At 37.2% G+C, this 20687-nt stretch overlaps 1 protein-coding gene, 2 long non-coding RNA genes and 1 other non-coding gene across 4 annotated transcripts; 2 read left to right on the forward strand and 2 right to left on the reverse strand.

Moving 5' to 3' along the window:
• Positions 1 to 9204: 9204 nt before the first annotated feature.
• On the reverse strand, positions 9205 to 9651 carry LOC125603963 (uncharacterized mitochondrial protein AtMg00310-like). The gene has a single exon (XM_048774646.1). It carries the CDS (start codon positions 9649 to 9651, stop codon positions 9205 to 9207), a length of 447 nt encoding a protein of 148 aa, XP_048630603.1.
• A 189-nt stretch (positions 9652 to 9840) lies between these two features.
• On the forward strand, positions 9841 to 10769 carry LOC125603962. The gene is made up of 2 exons (XR_007335846.1): positions 9841 to 10180; positions 10319 to 10769. It is a non-coding gene; the product is annotated as an uncharacterized LOC125603962 (long non-coding RNA).
• Positions 10770 to 12221: 1452 nt separating this feature from the next.
• Positions 12222 to 12328, reverse strand: LOC125603965. Its single transcript, XR_007335848.1, has one exon. It is a non-coding gene; the product is annotated as a small nucleolar RNA R71 (small nucleolar RNA).
• A 6097-nt stretch (positions 12329 to 18425) lies between these two features.
• On the forward strand, positions 18426 to 19983 carry LOC125603964. Its single transcript, XR_007335847.1, has 2 exons — positions 18426 to 19394; positions 19533 to 19983. It is a non-coding gene; the product is annotated as an uncharacterized LOC125603964 (long non-coding RNA).
• Positions 19984 to 20687: the final 704 nt, after the last annotated feature.

Consider the following 20687-nt stretch of genomic DNA (forward strand, 5'->3'; position numbering starts at 1 on the left):
ATACCCTCTGGAACTTTCACATAAATTTCGTTATCCAGGGGACTGTATAGATATGTATTTTATTTGCCAGACTTATAAGGAGTCAGAATGTCGTTGCATCCACACCACATAGGAGTATATCTCCTTTATAATTGATTCAAGGTCATTGTGAGAACCTTATGCAATTTCGCCATTCTTATTATGTTTTCTCACCAAAGACTACTCTTATGTCCAACTGGTTTGAAACTACATCTCTTCTCTTAAGAGATTCATATAGCACGTCTTATAGCATTATCAATCTGCTTAATCAATTTCTCTAATATTTTCTCTGAGTGCACTCTATGGTAGATGTTGGTGGTCATGATCCTCGCTTTTTTTTGTCAAGTGTTTTTGTATTCAAAATATTATATCATCATCGACGTCGATATTATTTTTACTGATTCCATTATAATCCAGACATGACATAATGCATTGATTCTTATTATTTTCAGGTACCTGATCTTTATTCATGGTCATGTCTAAGGTTTCCTTGGACACCTAATTTCGTTCGGATCTGCCATTTCAATTTTATGCTTCTTCTCATTTTCGAGTAATACATGTATGGAACCGTCTTATCTTAAATCTAACTAAGTCCAATATCAATTTTATTTAGAGCATAACCCGCTGGTATATTTCATTTTCAGTTTGGGTCATCAAACATGTTGGCAATTGACTTTGTTTTAACTTCTGAGAATGATTCATTCTTGGACTCTTATTCTATATTCATATTGAGGATCATTATTCATTCTCGAAATCGTTTACCAGCTTATTATTTCTCTCCCTGATGTTGGATATACGGATTTATCTAATCCACGGCTTAGCCTTAATCATATCTCTCGTGGCCTTATGTATTCTTATGGAGATTTATATCCAATGTATCACTTAATTCAATTTCAGATCCCATCTTATAAACTTTGTGGGTGGATCAACTTATTTAAGTTCTCTATATGGGAACATTAATTCTTGACCCCTTTATCAAATTCATGGAGAGTCTCTATTTGTTCTTTGGAATTATGCGAACAAAATTTTGCTGCAACTTATAAGGATTCATAAATCCACCGGTATCTCACCATTACTCTGCAAACTTATTGCAGATTTTGACAAGGATATGTACAACCATATGTCGTCACATATGATGGATGATCAGATCCATCCATGGGTGATCAAGCCCACGAAATTCTTTGCTTATTTTCGAAATATTATGTGAATACTCATATTATCAATTTCCTATTCAAAGGGGGCAGCATATCTTAAACCATTCAATAGAATGTCACATACTTAACCGGAATGGCATGACCGGTTTGCCCAATCATTAATCTCCATTAATCTTTCTTTGTGTGCAATTTCGTTTTCAGATTTGATTTTGGCCGAGTTTTCTATTTGGGCTATTGTTGTCGTGGATTCTTAACTTATTTAGGGATTTTTTGGGATTCTCTGATTCTCCCCCTCGAGATAATAACACTTAATGTTCATTACTCGATTGAATCCCAAACTTAGGTAATTTAATATCAAATTTTGTTCCCTTAGACAATAATTTTGAAAACATCATGCATTAAATAAATCAAAGTGTGCAACAAATAGCCAGAAATAAATTAAGAGTCTGATTAATAGGGATTTAAATTCGGCAAGATAGATTATTCAAAAGACTTTGGCCAAGGGGATTCGGCCAAGATGATTTACCAAAATGCTTGGCCAAGAGATTCTATTAGTTTGGCTAGATTTCATATTGACCAAGCTTTTGACTTGTTGGTTCGTCAAGGTCTTTTAAAGGTTGGCCAAGATAATTTAGACTTTGCATTGGATTAAGATTTAAGCTAGGCCAAGCTTCTACATTTGGCCAAGGCTTTAAAGATCATGCGATTGTTCATCATTAGGCCAAACATAAGTTTCGGCCAGGCCAAAATCCGAATGGTTCTAGGATTCTTATAGATTTCGGCCAAGAATAATTTAATTATCAAATTTAAGTTTTAAACAAGTGATCAGTCTTAAAATTTTGCTAAGATTTCATTTGCCTAAGGCTTTGAGAAACGATCGTACAAATGTTCATATAAACATGTTTTAGTCTTGGCCAAGCCAAATCCAAACAGTTTTAGGATTTGGTTATGTGTTTCGGATTGTGCTATATTTTCAGCATATGATTCAAGGTTTAAAAACACATATAGGCAAGGCAATTTAATCGAATCAAGTTTAGCATATGATGAAGTTTTGATCCTACGGCAAGCTTTTTAATCATGCGGATAGGGATTTCATGCAATCTCTATGTTTTAAAAACATCAAGGCATCATTTCAATCAAGTAATCAGCTAGCAAATCAGATTTGGATCATGTGAGCATGTGACTGAGCAAGTTAAATCTAGGTTCCATGCGCTGCATGCAATCGAATTTTATCTTTAACAATCAATCCAGATTTCAATTTCTTAGCATGCGAGCTAGGCATCAAACCAAATCAGATTTTTGGTTTGAAGAGCATGCGAATCAGATTTGGTTAAGACATACGATTCGAATTTTAAACATAACATGTGATCAAGCAAACCAAATCAGATTTCAATCAATAGCATGTGATCAAGGCAATTTTCTATTTCTAATAGGATTTAATCATGCGATTCAAATTCCTAGGTCTAATCGATTTTAATCAATTAGCATATGAATAATTTCAATCTAATCATGAAATTTTATCCATAGGTTTCATATGATCAAATCTGGAATTCAATTTTAAATTTATTAAGTTTTAAATTTTCAGGAAATTCAATAAACATGCGATCAGATTTTTAGGTTAAATTTCAAATCCTAATTCTAATAGGATTTAGACACAAGAACATGTAATTATTCTTAGTCTAATTATGCAACCTCAAACAGTATTTATGCCTGAAAAATATCAAGTTATCAAAAAAAAAAAGCATAAATCGGCCAAGACAAAAAACCCTAATAACTTTGTAACAACCTTCCTATTTTTTTTTTAAAGGGTTCTAGGTTTTAGAATGCAATTTCAGTTTTAATGTTTATGTTTCGATTTCTAATATTAAAACATGTAATTTCTATTAGAGATCAGATCAAACATTAGGTTTTATCAATCCTATCATGTGATTAACAAAATCAGATTTAAACCTAAACATGCAATTTACTTTTCTATGTCTAGCATGCGATTTTGATTTTAATGTTTAGCATATGATTTGCAAACCTAAAACATGCAATTTCTATTAACAAACAGATCATACAATCAAGTTTTAATAATCCTAGCATCTGATTAGGTGGTTTCTATCAGTTCATACGAAATATGCATGATGCAATCATACAGTAATGCACAAACAAATCTCTCTCGGCCAAGTTAAAGATCAAGCCACACGGCTACTTGATGGAATCAATTCATTACCATCCTAGCATAAGATTCTAAGTGTAATTGCAATCAATCAATATGATCAAATTAGGTTATGTATGAATGATGCAACAAGCCGCACGGCCACAAGGTATGATCAAGTCTAGAACAATTAACCTAGTATGTAGTTTCAGTTTCAACCGGATTATACAGTTTTAGATTCAAGTATTCGATATCAAACAATCAAGACTAGGTTATATGGAAACACTTATCCTAACAGGTGGTTAGAGTTTCAATTAAAACAAGCAATACGATTTCAATTCATTCATATTTATCAATATCAGATTCGAGTATGAGATTTAAAACAATCTTAGCAACAAATCTATGTGATCAAGACAATCAATTTGATTTCAAGTTTCAAGCATTAGGGTTTTCAATTTCAAACTATCAAAAGCTAGTAATTTCGATTTCAATATGATCAAATTCAATCTCAATCAACATTCAATTAGTTTTAATCAATCAATCAGATTTTGAATTAGGATTTATGCAAAAATCAAATGTGTTTTAGGGTTTTAGGTTTTCGAGTTTGATCTTAGATCAATGGGATTCGATTTGAGATTCAAAACCATTATAGATTTTGATTTTAATTGATCAATAGATCAATCTCGATTTAGGGTTTGAGGGTATCGAACTTTAGAGCTTCGATTTACTCTTTGGGGTTTTGATCTATTACCCTATGGTTTTTGATTCATAAAAGATTAGGGGTTTATGGTTTTAATTCTTTATGAAACAATCCATATTCGACTATAGGTTCTTAGGTTTCGAATTACCTTTAACCTTAGATGTTTGTTGAACGGACCACCAAAGGGATGAACCGCAAACTGGAACACGAACGGGACACGAGCTGATTGCTATCGGATCGCGAACGGATTGAGGCTGAGGTCACGAGCTGTCTGTGAGCTGGAGTTGTCGTGAATGGGATGCTTGCTGTCGGGAACGCGAGCTGTCCGGGATGCGATCTGAGGCTGAGTTCGTCTGAACTAGGATCAGACTGAGATCGTCTGTAGGCTGAGCTGAGACGGATCGGGAACGCCTATGAACTCCTTTTGATCTGAATGGAAAAGAGAGTTTGATCGCACGGGCAGCAACTCATCTCGGCTTGAACTCCTTGTTGATATTAGATTTTAATTCCCTCGGCTCATGAAACAACACGAGGAGCATTAGATAACATGAACGCCAACAAGATAACATGAATCAACTAAGGTATGATAAACTTATCTTGCACATGAGTTGAGTTAGGCTAGAAAATCCTTGTTGGAATCGGATTTGGTTTCAAAATCAAATCGGCGCGCACTGTATCTGTGCGTAAGGGCGCGTCGGTGGTCAAGACTACGCATGGTTGAAAAAGATAAAGACTCCAAACAGTAATTGAGAATCTCATATCATGATAACCCAAGGGTCAGATTAGGAGCTTACGGAGTCAGAGAGCCGTGAAAGAGAGATACTTTAGTTATTTGATGCATAAACACACCTCCATTGCCAAACGTTCTTCTTCTGGTCTGCGACAGAAACAAAATGCAGCAGGCCTCACAAACAGACTCTGAGATCCTTGCATCATACAGATACTTTAGAATGTCTACTTACGCATATGGCTCCATCTTTCTCGAGTGTAAAGTACGGATGTTCTGGTTTACCTCTGTGATCAAAGCAAGCTAGGGAATCACATCAAAACAAAGAATTAATAAATCACTGTGAAGTATAAATAACAAAAGAAAAAGCAAATGGAACAATGACTTACCAGTATCCAAGACACGCTCATATCCTTGGATGAAACCAAACACTTTCTTATCGTAGTGATGAGTTCAATCGAAAGGGGGTATTAAATGCATCTGTAATCATGCTGGTTTAGGCCATCAAATTCCTAGAACCGCAACAGCCTAGCGGAGGAACACTTGCCGAACTTCAGATTGGAGAAGAACACCCTTGAGTTAGCAATTAAGCCGTGAATTAGTATGCTATATAAGAAATATGAGAATAGATGAGTTCAAGAAGAGAAATACTCACCTATATTTATACCGAACACACACAGGCTTTTAGATCTAGACAGCACATTCAAAGCCTCATCGTGGGCGTGAATCAAGGGGATTAAAACGAAGCCATAACTCAGACCGTTTCAGATAGTGAGATGAAGCGCAAACGTCACCAAATCTCCATCGCACGCAGAGGAGAGAAGAATTTCAGTTCATCGATTATGCCGTATCAGGGTTGGAGGCGTGCAAACCAAAAACTGGGCCTATGTGAAAAATTGAATGGGCTTCTTCTACGCAAAGGTATTACGGAGAACTGAGGTGATGTGGAGAAACGGAAGTTTCTAATTGGATGGAATTAAAATGTCTACGTGGACACACTCTCCTTTGATTATATCTTACTTTTAGTATATGATAGATTTCAGTTTTGGTGGCTGGTGGTCTATGTTGTTTTTGTTGTAAATAACCTTCGATCAACTGATCAGCTGTCATATTTTTTATTTTTGGAACCCGGTTCCACCCAATTCCAGATCTGGTCCGAGATTCTGACCCGAAATCGATAGAAACCATAATCGATCATCATAAAAGCCCAAGAATGGAACATAGGCTCACTAAAGTCAAAGCTCACCCCGGACTCACAAGTTCCAGGGCACCAAGCTTGGAAGAGTCGATCCAAAAAGTACAAGAATCAAAGACATTAAAAGCAATCGTTAAGACACTCGATCCACGCTCAAAATCATGCCACTGTTACGATTCACCTGAAAAACCTATAAAAGAAGGAGGTGCCAAAAGCAAGTGCCGGATTCTCGAGAGCTAAGCTATACTCTCATAATATATCTCCATTGTTATTAAGTACCATTTGTATTTATCTTCGATATCATCAATAAAACATCTATTTTCATTGTTGATCATAGTTTAGTCTTTCTATTTCAATCGTACTTGTTAATCAAGTTTCTATATCTATAAGCCTTATTTCTGAGTTAACTTTTTATTCGTCATGCTTCCGCTAAGTCAGATCTTTTTTCGTACGGCGACTTTTGTAGTATTTATATTTTCGTTTTAAACTTCTTCTCTCTATTTTAATTTTTAAATCCAATTGTCTCTGGAAAATTCTTCTTTAATTGGTTATTAGATTCTGATCCGCGCTTTAAAAGCGTCTGATTAATATTTTGTTTATCAAAAATATTTTCATAAATTAAAATTTGTACATAATTTATATATTTTATTTTTCAGTGATCTTATTTTTTTGTTACCAACATATACAATATATACATATAATTACGCAAATATGATCAGATATATCTTATTCTTTGTTGAGAACATAAATTTTTAAAACAAATAAAATTTTTGCTGCCAAAATTTGATAATGATGTTTTAATATTTTTTGTTGCAAAATAAAATAGAAAAATAAATAAGTACTGAAATATCTATAATTAACTTCTACTATAAAGTTATATTATGCACTTAAATTTGTAATTAATTATCAGATATTTTACTTTTAATTTAATATCTCAATAATCTAACGGTAATTATCCAAAATTTATTTTAAAAAGTGGTTGATTTGTGATTTAAAATAGGCTAAAAGTTTAACAAAATTACAAATAGTTAGATTTTTAATGGACCTATAATTACTTTAAGCTGGATTAATGATATTTAACCACTGTGATATTCATATTATAAGACGTGATGTGTGTATTGTTTTGCTGAAATTTGTGATAGTAAAAACCCCGCTAGGTATGTCTGTATTTATGTTAATAGTTTAGACCTCTCATTTAAAATTACATAAGATATAATCATAGAAGATACGTAAGTTCCCATATTTTGTGGTTGCAAATATCTTCAAAATAAAGATAAAAATTATGGAGGTTGAAATAATAGAAAGCGAATGGAGATGGAGCCTAAAACAACTGACTTTTAGATTAAAAACAGGTTAAGTGAATGGAGATGTAGCCTAATAACAAATCTGATGTTCTCATTTTGATAAATTTATTGTACGTTGAAAAATCTAAAACGACTGACTTTTAGATTTGCAAGACAACGATGCCAACTTATAGCGTTTAGGTTTTTTTTTTTTAACTAACCAGGTTAAGTGATTCACCATTGAATTAAAATTATCTATTAGTTAGGAACAAAATCTATAAAAATAAGTAAGTAGGCCCGATTTTGATTATATGACTGGTAGAAATATATTGGTTTAATGACTTGAATTTAATTTTAAAAATCCAAAAAGAGAATGTCATAGAATTGTAAATAACTTGAAAAGTCAGGGGCAGAATCACAGTAGAAATTCTGTTTTAATCGTATATACTAGATTTTGACCCGCAGAATTATTTTTGTAAATAAAATTATTAACATGTTTGTTAGTTCATAAAAGAAATAAAAAATCTATTTGTTCAACCCGTTTCTACTTGATAATATTTTGTATATTCGATGAAATAAATTAAAAGCAGAAATTGTACAAATGTCTACTTATTAATCATAGGTTAGTTTAAAAAATTAAACTTTATTTTTTTTAAACATCCGATAACAAAGTTCCAACAATAGAAGATAGGGTGTTAACCCAAAGAAACCACAAAACAAAAAGGACAAAGGCCCAACTCTTAAGGGAAAGATGAATTAGTCTTGTCTAGATGATTCTCGGATTATGCGTTGATGAAGCCATGCTGGTCCGCCTAGGGCAAGGTAAGACTGCAGACGCCCATCTCGCAGAACACTATTCGCGATATCACGAGCTATCGAATTATTACCGATTTTCTCAGCTTCAAATGAGGCAAAAGCAAAAGGAATGCAAAGAGCTGCAACCTGCTCCAATAAGGACCTATATCGTGGCCATAAAGAAGGAGACAAGATCGCTTCAATAGTGTCTTGGTGATCTGAAGCTATGCATATTGACTCAAAATGAAGATTTTTCGCGCTGCGGAGAACCCAAATTATACCCCTCAATTCAACAATCAGACGACTTGGGGATGAAGTAAACGCGTCATGACCATGAAATAAGACGTTACCAGTGTGGTCTCTTGCAATCCAAGCTCCCCCACTCTGCAACACTCCATTTCTCCAATTAATATGGACGTTACATTTAACCACTCCTGGTGAAGGGGAGCACCAAAACTCACGATCTCCTAACATAGAATCCTGCACCTTCATGTTTTGGGCTTTTTTTATTAACCTTCTCCCAGATTTTTGCCTCTTCCTCAACATTACTCACCCAAAATGTAGGAGATTCCTGTGTCGCTGCATATAAGATCGAGTTTCTGTTCTTCCACACGTTCAACAACAGCCAAGGGAGGGACCGAACACACACTGCTCCATGCCCCTGGCTATCCATGGCGTCGAAGAGGTGGCTATCCATGGCGTCGAAGAGGAAAGCCAAGTTCTCTTCTAAGGTTACGCTGAAACCTTGCGCTGGTTTAGGGCAGAGCGACAGTTGCCATAGTTCCTGAGCTTTATCGCCTCAAAACATCATGTGATTGATAGTTTTTGGCTCTCTGCGGCATACAGAGCAAGGACCCTGCACACTCAGACCCCTAGACTGAAGTCTATCAGCGACTGCTAAGGCTCCCGATAAGGCACGCCAGAGAAACATTCTAATTTTTGGAACTGTAGCTAGTTTCCAGACCCGACACTTTAAGTTTAGCACTTGTTGTTCCTGAGCTGTCCTATTTGAAATGCTTTCTGCCTCTTTGTTCGCTAGTAGCCAATAACCACTCTTCACAGAATAGGCTCCATGCTTTGTGTATGCCCATATGAATTTATCCTCTCTGCCCCCTATCTGAAGAGAAAGAATTCGCTTGACCTCATTCTCTGGGAATAGATCATGTAACATCTCCACTCTCCACTGTCCATTCTAATCGATTAACTCCAAGGCTTTGAGGTTCACATCAAAAAGGATTTGCTTGGAAAAGGGTCTGCGAGGCTCGCCATCCATGATCCATTTATCCACCCACACGTACGAGCTTAGTCCCTTACCAATAGACTTGAGAAGTCCTTTACGTAGTAGCTCCCTCCCAAAGACTATGCTTCTCCAGGCATAGGAAGGTCTGTAACCTTTTCCTGCATCTAGGAAACTTGTCTTTGCATAGTAGCGCCCTTTGAAGATCTTTGCGAGCAAGCAGTTAGGTTCATTCATTAGCTTCCAAGCTTGTTTAGCCAACAGAGCCTGATTAAAATCTTCAACATCCCTGAACCCAAGACCTCCATTCGCCTTTGATTCGCAGAGTTTATCCCATGCAATCCAATGGATTTTCTTCTTATCACCACTCTCATTCCACCAGAAAGCAGACATTGCACTCATGATCTTTTGGCAATGGTGTTTAGTGAGTCTAAAACAGGACATCGCATACACTGGAGAGCCATTGCAATCGACTTAAGGAGTACCTCCTTTCTTTCCCCAAGAGAAAGCATTTTGGTATACCATCCATTCAGTCTTTTGTCAAGTCTTTCTCCAATAAACGCCAGTAGTTTCTGTTTTGAGCCATGATGTGTTGTGATTTTGCATAGTTTTAGCTTTGTTATTTCATATATATTCATGCATTAACCTTACATTTATTTGCATTTAGAGTCTATTGCATGTACATTTGCATCTTGTAGGTGTTGGATGAATTGTTTGGAGTTTTGGAGGTGATTAGAGCACAAAAGGAGCTTTCGAGGAGTCTTGAACCGAACGTGTGAAAGACAAGCATGGATGAAGGTCTTAAAGATATCTTTTGAAACTTGTCTTTTGGGAAGACATGGTAAATTGAGTTAGCTTTACAATGGAGGTGGTTTCAAGTCGTTTGGAGCTGTATTGAGGGATTTATGATCAAAATACTACACACATATCAGTATGACATTCCTAGCGGCCACCCTAGCAACATCAACAATAGCCTTCGAATTTTAAGCCTTTAGACTCATTTTTATTCACTTAAAACCTATAAAACTCATTACTATTCATTATTCTTCTTATTTTTGGTATTCTAAAGGTGTGTGCAACATGGAGAAAGTGGAGAAAACTTTAATGAGTGAGTTTTATCTCTTTAAAGCTTGCAACATGGGGGATGGGTTGTCTATCATGAGTTTGGTGGCTCTTTTGGCCTAACTTTCTCTACCTTTTCTGAAGAGGCAAGACTACTTTGGCCATATGAAGGGGCAAAAGGTGTTCTATAATGGAAGAAAGTGGAGAATAACTTTTATGAGTGTGTTTTATGCTTTATGCTTTCACATGATGGATGTGTTGTCATCCTCCTTTACTTAGGCTATAAAAGAGACTGCAAGGGGAAGGAGGAAGACACACAATACACAGAGTACAATACAACAAAGAGTAGAGAGTGAAAGTTTTATAGTTTCATATTTTGTATTTTGAGAGTTTGAGAGAAAACATTTGTTCTTGAGCTGTTCTTCATTGTTCATCATCTATTCTTGAGTTTTAATTTCGTTTTGCTTGTTTAATCCTTGTTTATCTTTATTCTCTGTTGTATCTACTTGAATATGCTTCAATCTATTATGAGATTAAGTGTTTTCATGGAGATTAGTGAGTAGTTTCCTTAAGAATTCATGGGTTAGGGAGATTAGAGTAACTTAGTGAAGATCTATGGTGTTATTGTATTAGATCCTTGTATGAACTTGCTTGTTGAGTATTTTTAATGCTTGTTTAGTCTTGATCACTCTAAACCTGATTTCTAAACACTTCTCATCAGACATGATTAGATGAAGTGTTTGAATCAACTCAACTAAGCTCTAGTGAGATTAGCCAAGGACACTTGATGTTAAAATTGCTAGATAGTTATTAAACTTGAACTTAAAGATTGCTTGATTGAATTAAGCCAAAGACATTTGATGTTTAATGATTTCTAAGCAAATGGACATTTACCTAGACATAGGACTTGTCTAAAATTGTGTTTAGACTTAAGAGATTACTTTGATTGAAAGCTTGTCACCTAGATTGGATCTTAGTTACTTGAAGTCAATTCCCAATACCCATGGATTCACTTGTCTAAATTGATTAAAACCTTGTTGTATTGCTCTGTTTGCTATTGTTACTTGTCACACACTCACCACTATTGAATCTGCTTAGCTTAAGAAATGACTTGTATTCTCACTGATTCACATCACTAGGACTGGTTCGACATTCACCCCACTATACTACAACATTTGCAATAGGCAGAAAAACCTATTATCAAATTGGCGCCGTTGCCAATCCTAGTCTGATTGTGACATTGAGTTTGAGTCTTTGCTTGAGACTGAGTTTTACTTTGTTTTAAAGTTACTAATTCTACTTCTTCATCTACTTGTGATCGCAGGTGCATGAACCTAAGAAGTAGAGGCACTACACATCTTACTCCCTTGACAGATATCAAAACACTTGAAAGAGAGAACAGGAGAAGGTTAAGACAAGAAGAGCAAGAGGCTCAGATACAAAGATCAGAACCTATGATGGAACCAGTTCCAGAACAACCTCAAGCTGAAGAGGGCAATGGTCAAGGAGCTGCCAACCTTCGACCTAGACAACCACAACGCCAAGCTAGGGCCATCGGTACATATGATCAACCTAACATAAATGGGAATAGGTTGGGCATTAGGGCACCGCCAGTTGCCAACAACAATTTCGAGATCAAGTCCAGCCTCATCAACATGATTGAAAACAACAAGTACCATGGACTTGCCTTGGAAGACCCACTAGATCACCTTGACAGATTTGATAAGTACTGTGGCTTGTCAAAAACAAATGGAGTTTCAGAGGATGCTTTCAAGCTCAGATTGTTTCCCTTCTCTTTGGGAGACAAGGCTCACACTTGGGAGAAAAACATCTCAAGTGATACTATCACCACTTGGGATGAATGCAAGAAGGCCTTCCTCAACAAGTTCTTCTCTGCTACAAGGACTGCCAACCTTAGAAATCAGATCTCTGGTTTTCAACAAAGAGGACTTGAAGGATTTTCAGAGGCATGGGAGAGATTCAGAAGCTACTTGTCTCAATGTCCCCACCATGGCTTCAACAATGAGAGCTTGCTAAGCACTTTCTACAGAGGAGTCTTGCCTAAATTCAAAAGCCAGCTTGACACTGCAAGCAATGGAAACTTCTTGGGGAGGACTGTCGAAGATGCATTAGAACTCTTGGAGAACATGGCACAGAGTGACTCTGTCTACAATGATGAATATGATAGAAGAGACAGAGGTGGTGGAGGAGAAGATATGACCACAAAGAGAGAGCTGAAAGCACTTCAAGACAAGATTGACATGCTACTATCAGAAAAGACCAAGAAAGAGGAGTTACATATGGTTGCTGAAGTTGATGGAGTAGAATGCCAAGAAGATATGTACTATGTCAATGCTCAGGGTACATGGTACAAGAAGGAGCCTGACTATCAATACCAGAACAACTACCAACAGAAACCCTTCTACAACAACCAACAGAAGCCATTCAACAACTACCAGCCAAGACCATTCTACAACAATCAGCCTAAGCCATTCTACAACAACAACCAAGGTGGTTACCAACCCAAACAGAACTTCCCTCCGGGATTCTCACCAAAACCAAGTCAACCTGCACAAGACCAAGCTGGATCATCAACACAACCTCCACAAGAGAGTAGTACTGAAGCTATGCTGAAACAATTATTGGAGGGACAAGCAAGAAGTGAGAAACAATTAGGGTATGAGCTGAAAAATCTCCACAACAAGATTGATGGGAATTACCATGATCTAAACAACAAGTTCAAAGCCTTGGAGAACCAGTTTGTCTCTATGACAGCCAGCTCAAGTCGCCAACAAGGTTCCCTACCTGGAAAGCCTGAACAAAACCCAAAGGAGACAATGAAGGCAATCACCCTAAGGAGTGGAAGAGAGTTGCCTCCTAAAGTTCTCATTAAGGATAATGAGAAACAAGGTGGGGAGGTGGTCATCAATGTAGATGATGATGTGGTGATTGTGGATGAGAAGACTAATGAGGAAATCTTGGAGAAGATAGTTGAAGCTAAGGGCAAGAGAAAGATTGGAGAGGAGAAAGTTGAGAACAAAAATGAGGCTGCTACATCAACAAAGGAGAAATTGTTCACTCCTCCTCCCTATGAGCCAAAGCTTCCCTTTCCTGGAAGATTCAAGAAGCAACTCCTAGAGAAGTACAAAGCCTTGTTTGACAAGCAAATGAGTGAAGTTCAGCTCACCATGCCCATAATTGATGCATTTATGCTGGTTCCACAATACAGCAAGTTCTTGAAAGATGCTGTAGAACAAAAGAAGAAAGAGATGGAAGGGATGGTGATTCTTACTCATGAGTGCAGTGCCATTATTCAGAGACTGACTGTCCCAAGGAAGCTAGAAGACCCTGGTAGTTTCACCCTGCCATGCGCCATTGGACCTTTGACATTTGAGAGATGTCTATGTGATTTGGGAGCAAGTGTCAGCCTCATGCCACTATCCATTGCCAAGAAGCTTGGGTTTACACAATATAAAAAGTGCAAGATCTCTTTGGTGCTAGCTGATCGATCTGTCAAGCTCCCCATTGGCATCCTAGAAGATCTTCCTGTCAAGATAGGAAATTGTGAAGTGCCTACTGACTTTGTAGTGCTTGAGATGGATGAAGAGCCTAGAGATCCTTTGATCTTTGGAAGACCTTTCTTGGCAACTGCTGGAGCAATGGTGAATGTGAGAGATGGCACAATTGATCTCCACCTTGGAAAAGATCACATTCTCCATTTTGATATCAAGGAGATGATGAAGAAGCCCACAACTCAAGGAGAAATATTCTACATTGATGAGATGGATGCCTTGGCTGATAATTTCCTTGAGGAGTTAGCGATTGAGGACTCTCTTCAACATGCCCTGACCATTGAAAGAGAGACCCAAATGATTGAAAACAAGGATAGTGATGAGCTAGTAAGAAGGCTAGATGTTCACCTTGAGGAGGATGGAGAAGATGAGTTCATGGAGTTGCCACAAATGACTCAACATGCTGCCTCAGCAGACATTCAAGAGAACCTCCATGAAGCTGATTGGAGTGAGCTCAAGGCACCAAAAGTGGAGCTTAAACCTCTTCCCCATGGTGTAAGGTACGCTTTCCTTGGACCTAATGAGACATATCCTGTCATTGTGAGTAGTGAGCTGACTGAGAATGAATTGTCTATGCTTTTAAATGAACTTAAAAAGTATAGAAAAGCACTAGGATACTCACTTGATGACATTAAAGGAATCTCACCATCTTTGTGCATGCATAGGATACATCTAGAGGATGAATCTAAAACTTCAATTGAACACCAAAGAAGATTAAATCCTAATTTGAAAGATGTTAAAAAAGAGATAATCAAATTGTTAGATGCTGGTGTGATCTATCCTATCTCTGATAGCAATTGGGTTTCACCTGTGCATGTAGTTCCTAAAAAAGGTGGCATAACAGTTGTTAAGAACGAAAATGATGAGTTAATACCAACAAGAACAATAACTGGACATAGGATGTGCATTGACTATCGAAAACTGAATGCAGCCTCTAGAAAGGATCATTTCCCTTTACCATTCATTGATCAGATGTTAGAGAGGCTAGCTAACCATCCCTATTATTGTTTCCTTGATGGATACTCTGGATTTTTCCAAATCCCTATACACCCAAATGACCAAGAGAAAACGACATTCACTTGTCCTTATGGTACCTTTGCATATCGAAGGATGCCATTTGGACTGTGCAATGCACCAGCAACATTCCAAAGAGCAATGATGTCGATTTTCTCTGATCTTATTGAGGATGTAATGGAGGTGTTTATGGATGATTTTTCTGTATACGGTTCTTCGTTTGCTACTTGTTTGTCAAATCTTTGCAGGGTATTACAGAGATGTGAGGACACTAACCTGGTGCTCAATTGGGAGAAGTGTCACTTCATGGTCAAGGAAGGGATTGTTCTTGGACACAAAGTTTCTGAGAAAGGAATTGAAGTGGACAAAGCCAAGATAGATGTCATGGTTGGTCTAGCTCCACCAAGAACAGTGAAGGATATAAGAAGCTTTCTGGCCATGCTGGTTTCTACAGAAGATTCATCAAAGATTTCTCTAAGATAGCTAGACCATTGACCAGGCTGTTATGCAAGGAGCTCATTTCACTTCGATGAGGAATGTATGGAAGCTTTAAAAACTGAAGAATGCACTCATCAGTGCACCATAGTTCAACCACCAGATTGGATCTCCCTTTGAAATCATGTGCGACGCAAGTGACTTTGCTGTGGGAGCAGTCCTGGCCAGAAGAGAGACAAGAAGACACATGTGATCTACTATGCAAGTAGAACCCTTGATGAAGCTCAAGCTAAATACTCTACAACTGAGAAGGAGCTATTGGCCATTGTCTTTGCATTTGAGAAGTTCAGAAGCTACTTGGTTGGGTCAAAGGTGACTGTCTACACTGATCATGCTGCATTGAGACACCTCTTAGCCAAGAAAGATGCAAAACCAAGACTGTTGAGGTGGATTCTGCTGCTACAAGAGTTTGATCTTGAGATCAAGGACAGGCCTGGAGTTGAGAATGGAGTAGCTGATCACCTGTCCAGGTTGAAGGTGGAGTGTGGAATCCCTATTGATGACAGACTTCCAGAAGAGCAAATGATGGCTATTCATGCAGTGGTAGCTGTTTGTGAGACAGGAAAGAAACTTGAAGAGGTGAAGGCAGCTGATGAGAAGGGTCCTTGGTATGCTGATATAGTCAACTACTTAGCTAGTGGAAAAGAGCCATTGAACCTTGAAGGTTATGCCAAGAAGAAGTTCTATAAGGATGTGAAGAGATATTATTGGGATGAGCCTTACCTCTACATACTTTGTAGAGATCAACTCTATAGAAGGGCAGTGGCTGAAGAAGAAATTGATGGGATCCTTACACATTGTCATGGATCATCCTATGGAGGCCACTTTGCTACATTTAAGACAGTTGCAAAGGTGCTACAAGCTGGATTTTGGTGGCCTCACATGTTTAAAGACACCCAAGACTTTGTCTCAAGGTGTGACTCTTGTCAAAGAAGAGGAAACATCACCAAGAGGAATGAAATGCCTCAAAACCCCATCCTAGAAGTTGAAGTGTTTGATGTCTGGGGTATTGACTTCATGGGGCCTTTTCCTTCATCTTATAGCAACAAGTACATACTGGTGGCTGTAGATTATGTCTCTAAGTGGGTTGAAGCAATTGCAAGTCCAACCAATGATGCAAAGGTGGTTCTAAAAATGTTCAAGAGCATAATCTTTCCAAGGTTTGGGATTCCAAGAGTTGTGATCAGTGATGGAGGGTCTCACTTCATCAACAAACTGTTTGCAAACCTCCTTAAGAAGAATGGTGTGAAGCACAAGGTTGCAACTCCTTACCACCCCCAAACAAGTGGTCAGGTTGAGATTTCCAACAGGGAGATCAAGTCCATTTTGGAGAAGACTGTGGGGACAACAAGGAAGGATTGGTCTACAAAGCTTGATGATGCACTTTGGGCCTATAGGACTGCTTTCAAGACACCCTTGGGAACCACTCCCTTCAATCTTGTCTATGGGAAAGCTTGCCATCTGCCAGTGGAGCTTGAGTACAAGGCATTATGGGCTGTTAAGATGCTGAACTTTGACATCAAGAGTGCCAAAGAGAAAAGACTTTTCCAACTCCATGAGCTTGATGAGATTCGACTTGATGCTTTTGAGAACTCAAGGATTTACAAAGAAAAGACCAAGGCATTCCATGACAAGAAGATCCTGAAGAGGGAGTTCAACATTGGAGATCAAGTGTTGCTCTTCAACTCTCGATTGAAGTTGTTCCCTGGAAAACTTAAGTCAAGATGGTCCGGCCCTTTCAAGATCAAAGAAGTGAGGCCATATGGAGCAATTGTGCTTTGGAACAAGACTGGTGAGGAATTTGCAGTGAATGGGCAAAGAGTCAAGCTGTACATGGCGGCCACACCTGAGAAGGAAGGAACCTCGGTTCCACTTTCCGATCCCAAACCAGCCTAAACCAAAAAGGGGTAGTCAAGCTAGAGACTTAAAACAAGCTCACTTGGGAGGAAGTCCCATGTCTATCCCTATATATATTATTGTTTTACTTGTGTGGTTTTTCTTTTGTGTGTTTGATAAGTGTGTTTAAAATTTTCAGGTGATTCTCCACTTAATCAAAGAAGAAAGATGGCCATCCAGCAAAGCTACAAGTGTTAAAATTATTCAACTCCATCTAGCAACTCCAAGCTAAGTGTCTCTACAACCATTGTAAATATATAGTTTTCATGTTTGTTTCTTCTAGACCTCTTCTTTCACCTTGCTCTCACACAAGAGACTGTGTGAAGTAAGTGTGGGGGGGAGTCTACTTATCTCACATGTTTTCTGTTTTGTTTACTTGTCATAAGCATTGCATATCCATTTGCATAGAAAATCCATAAAAATTTGCAAAATTCCAAAAATTACAAAAAAAAAAAAACATTTAGTTATATCATTTGCATCTTTAGGTTTGAGTCTAGATCATATAGAATGCATAGGTAAAATCCCTACAAAGGACTCATGCAATGAACTCATTGTTGATACCCTTTTGAATCATAATAAGTAGCTTGAGCTTCTTCTGAATTTCTTGTAGACTTCGAGCCTTGAAAACTCCTCTTAAGACTCATTGAATCTTACTCTTTGAAACCAACTCCGATCTTAATTGACTAAAATGAACTTAATGCTTCTTGCTTATGGTCTCTTGAGTACTAAATCATGGCTTTACACACACTTGAGCTTGTATAAACCGTTTTACCAATCTTTTTGACAACTCAAGTGGTAGTCCATACCCTAAACCCTTCCCTTCTTTCAAACCATCATTAATTGTTGAGTGAGGTCTTTTTGTGAAAGCTTGTCATGTGCAAAATCTTGAGAGTATTAGGAGCGACATTGATTTGTTCTCATCTCTTGCTAGCATTAGGACCTCTTTTGGGCTAGCATCTAGGATGGTGGTTGGAATGATGTGCTTTAATTATTTTGATCTTGAGGATTGAATTGGGAAATATTATGTAAAGGAAATGAATAAAAAAGTGTGTCTTAAAAAAAAAAAAAAAAAAGGAAGATAGCTCAGATTGTGTCAATAAAAACCCCAAAAAGAAAAGAAAAAAAAAAAAGAGAATGGGGATAACAAATTTTTGAGCTAAGATACATAGTTGTTAAGACAAAGAAAAGAAAAGAAAAGAGTGTTCATTGGGTAAGAGATGAAAATGGGTGTATATTTGGGATTTGAGATGAAGAAAAGAAAGGGTAGAACTTAAAAATTGTCTAGGAAAAGGGTACAATGATGAGAACCGATTTATGTATGCATTAATTGCTCCTTTTCTTAGATAAATTTTGCATAATGATCAAGCTCCTATTCTTGAGTGTAAGTCACCATAGCAAAATGTATTTGGACCCTTCTCATTCTTCACATTAAGCCATTTTTTCTCACCAAACCAAATGATTTGGACCAATTGGCAATTTGCGAGAATTCACTTATGATATTTCTTATTGAATGTGAGAGTTGGTTGATTTGAGGATTCATGATAATGAGTTAAAAGATCAAAGGAATTGATAGGCCTAGAGAAGTTAGAGCTAATAAAAACATCTTGCTCTTGCTATTTGGTATGATTTTGTAAGGATATCACAACGATGGCATTGAAGAGTTTCTTAAGGTCATGAATTTCCATTTGTGTATTGAAACATCACTTCCCATGTTCTTGAAAGTTTACTTGAGGACAAGTAAAGGACTAGTGTGGGGGAGTTGATGTGTTGTGATTTTGCATAGTTTTAGCTTTGTTATTTCATATATATTCATGCATTAACCTTACATTTATTTGCATTTAGAGTCTATTGCATGTACATTTGCATCTTGTAGGTGTTGGATGAATTGTTTGGAGTTTTGGAGGTGATTAGAGCACAAAAGGAGCTTTCGAGGAGTCTTGAACCGAACGTGTGAAAGACAAGCATTGATGAAGGTCTTAAAGATATCTTTTGAAACTTGTTTTTTGGGAAGACATGGTAAATTGAGTTAGCTTTACAATGGAGGTGGTTTCAAGTCGTTTGGAGCTGTATTGAGGGATTTATGATCAAAATACTACACACATATCAGTATGACATTCCTAGCGGCCACCCTAGCAACATCAACAATAGCCTTCGAATTTTAAGCCTTTAGACTCATTTTTATTCACTTAAAACCTATAAAACTCATTACTATTCATTATTCTTCTTATTTTTGGTATTCTAAAGGTGTGTGCAACATGGAGAAAGTGGAGAAAACTTTAATGAGTGAGTTTTATCTCTTTAAAGCTTGCAACATGGGGGATGGGTTGTCTATCATGAGTTTGGTGGCTCTTTTGGCCTAACTTTCTCTACCTTTTCTGAAGAGGCAAGACTACTTTGGCCATATGAAGGGGCAAAAGGTGTTCTATAATGGAAGAAAGTGGAGAATAACTTTTATGAGTGTGTTTTATGCTTTATGCTTTCACATGATGGATGTGTTGTCATCCTCCTTTACTTAGGCTATAAAAGAGACTGCAAGGGGAAGGAGGAAGACACACAATACACAGAGTACAATACAACAAAGAGTAGAGAGTGAAAGTTTTATAGTTTCATATTTTGTATTTTGAGAGTTTGAGAGAAAACATTTGTTCTTGAGCTGTTCTTCATTGTTCATCATCTATTCTTGAGTTTTAATTTCGTTTTGCTTGTTTAATCCTTGTTTATCTTTATTCTCTGTTGTATCTACTTGAATATGCTTCAATCTATTATGAGATTAAGTGTTTTCATGGAGATTAGTGAGTAGTTTCCTTAAGAATTCATGGGTTAGGGAGATTAGAGTAACTTAGTGAAGATCTATGGTGTTATTGTATTAGATCCTTGTATGAACTTGCTTGTTGAGTATTTTTAATGCTTGTTTAGTCTTGATCACTCTAAACCTGATTTCTAAACACTTCTCATCAGACATGATTAGATGAAGTGTTTGAATCAACTCAACTAAGCTCTAGTGAGATTAGCCAAGGACACTTGATGTTAAAATTGCTAGATAGTTATTAAACTTGAACTTAAAGATTGCTTGATTGAATTAAGCCAAAGACATTTGATGTTTAATGATTTCTAAGCAAATGGACATTTACCTAGACATAGGACTTGTCTAAAATTGTGTTTAGACTTAAGAGATTACTTTGATTGAAAGCTTGTCACCTAGATTGGATCTTAGTTACTTGAAGTCAATTCCCAATACCCATGGATTCACTTGTCTAAATTGATTAAAACCTTGTTGTATTGCTCTGTTTGCTATTGTTACTTGTCACACACTCACCACTATTGAATCTGCTTAGCTTAAGAAATGACTTGTATTCTCACTGATTCACATCACTAGGACTGGTTCGACATTCACCCCAC

The sequence above is a fragment of the Brassica napus genome, unplaced genomic scaffold (genome assembly GCF_020379485.1).
Source record: "Brassica napus cultivar Da-Ae unplaced genomic scaffold, Da-Ae ScsIHWf_439;HRSCAF=670, whole genome shotgun sequence".
Taxonomy (NCBI): Eukaryota; Viridiplantae; Streptophyta; class Magnoliopsida; order Brassicales; family Brassicaceae; genus Brassica; species Brassica napus.

Excerpts from the sequence above, each read along its gene's own strand:
- LOC125603963 (XM_048774646.1), bottom strand. The coding sequence starts at position 9,651 with ATGAGTGCAATGTCTGCTTTCTGGTGGAATGAGAGTGGTGATAAGAAG.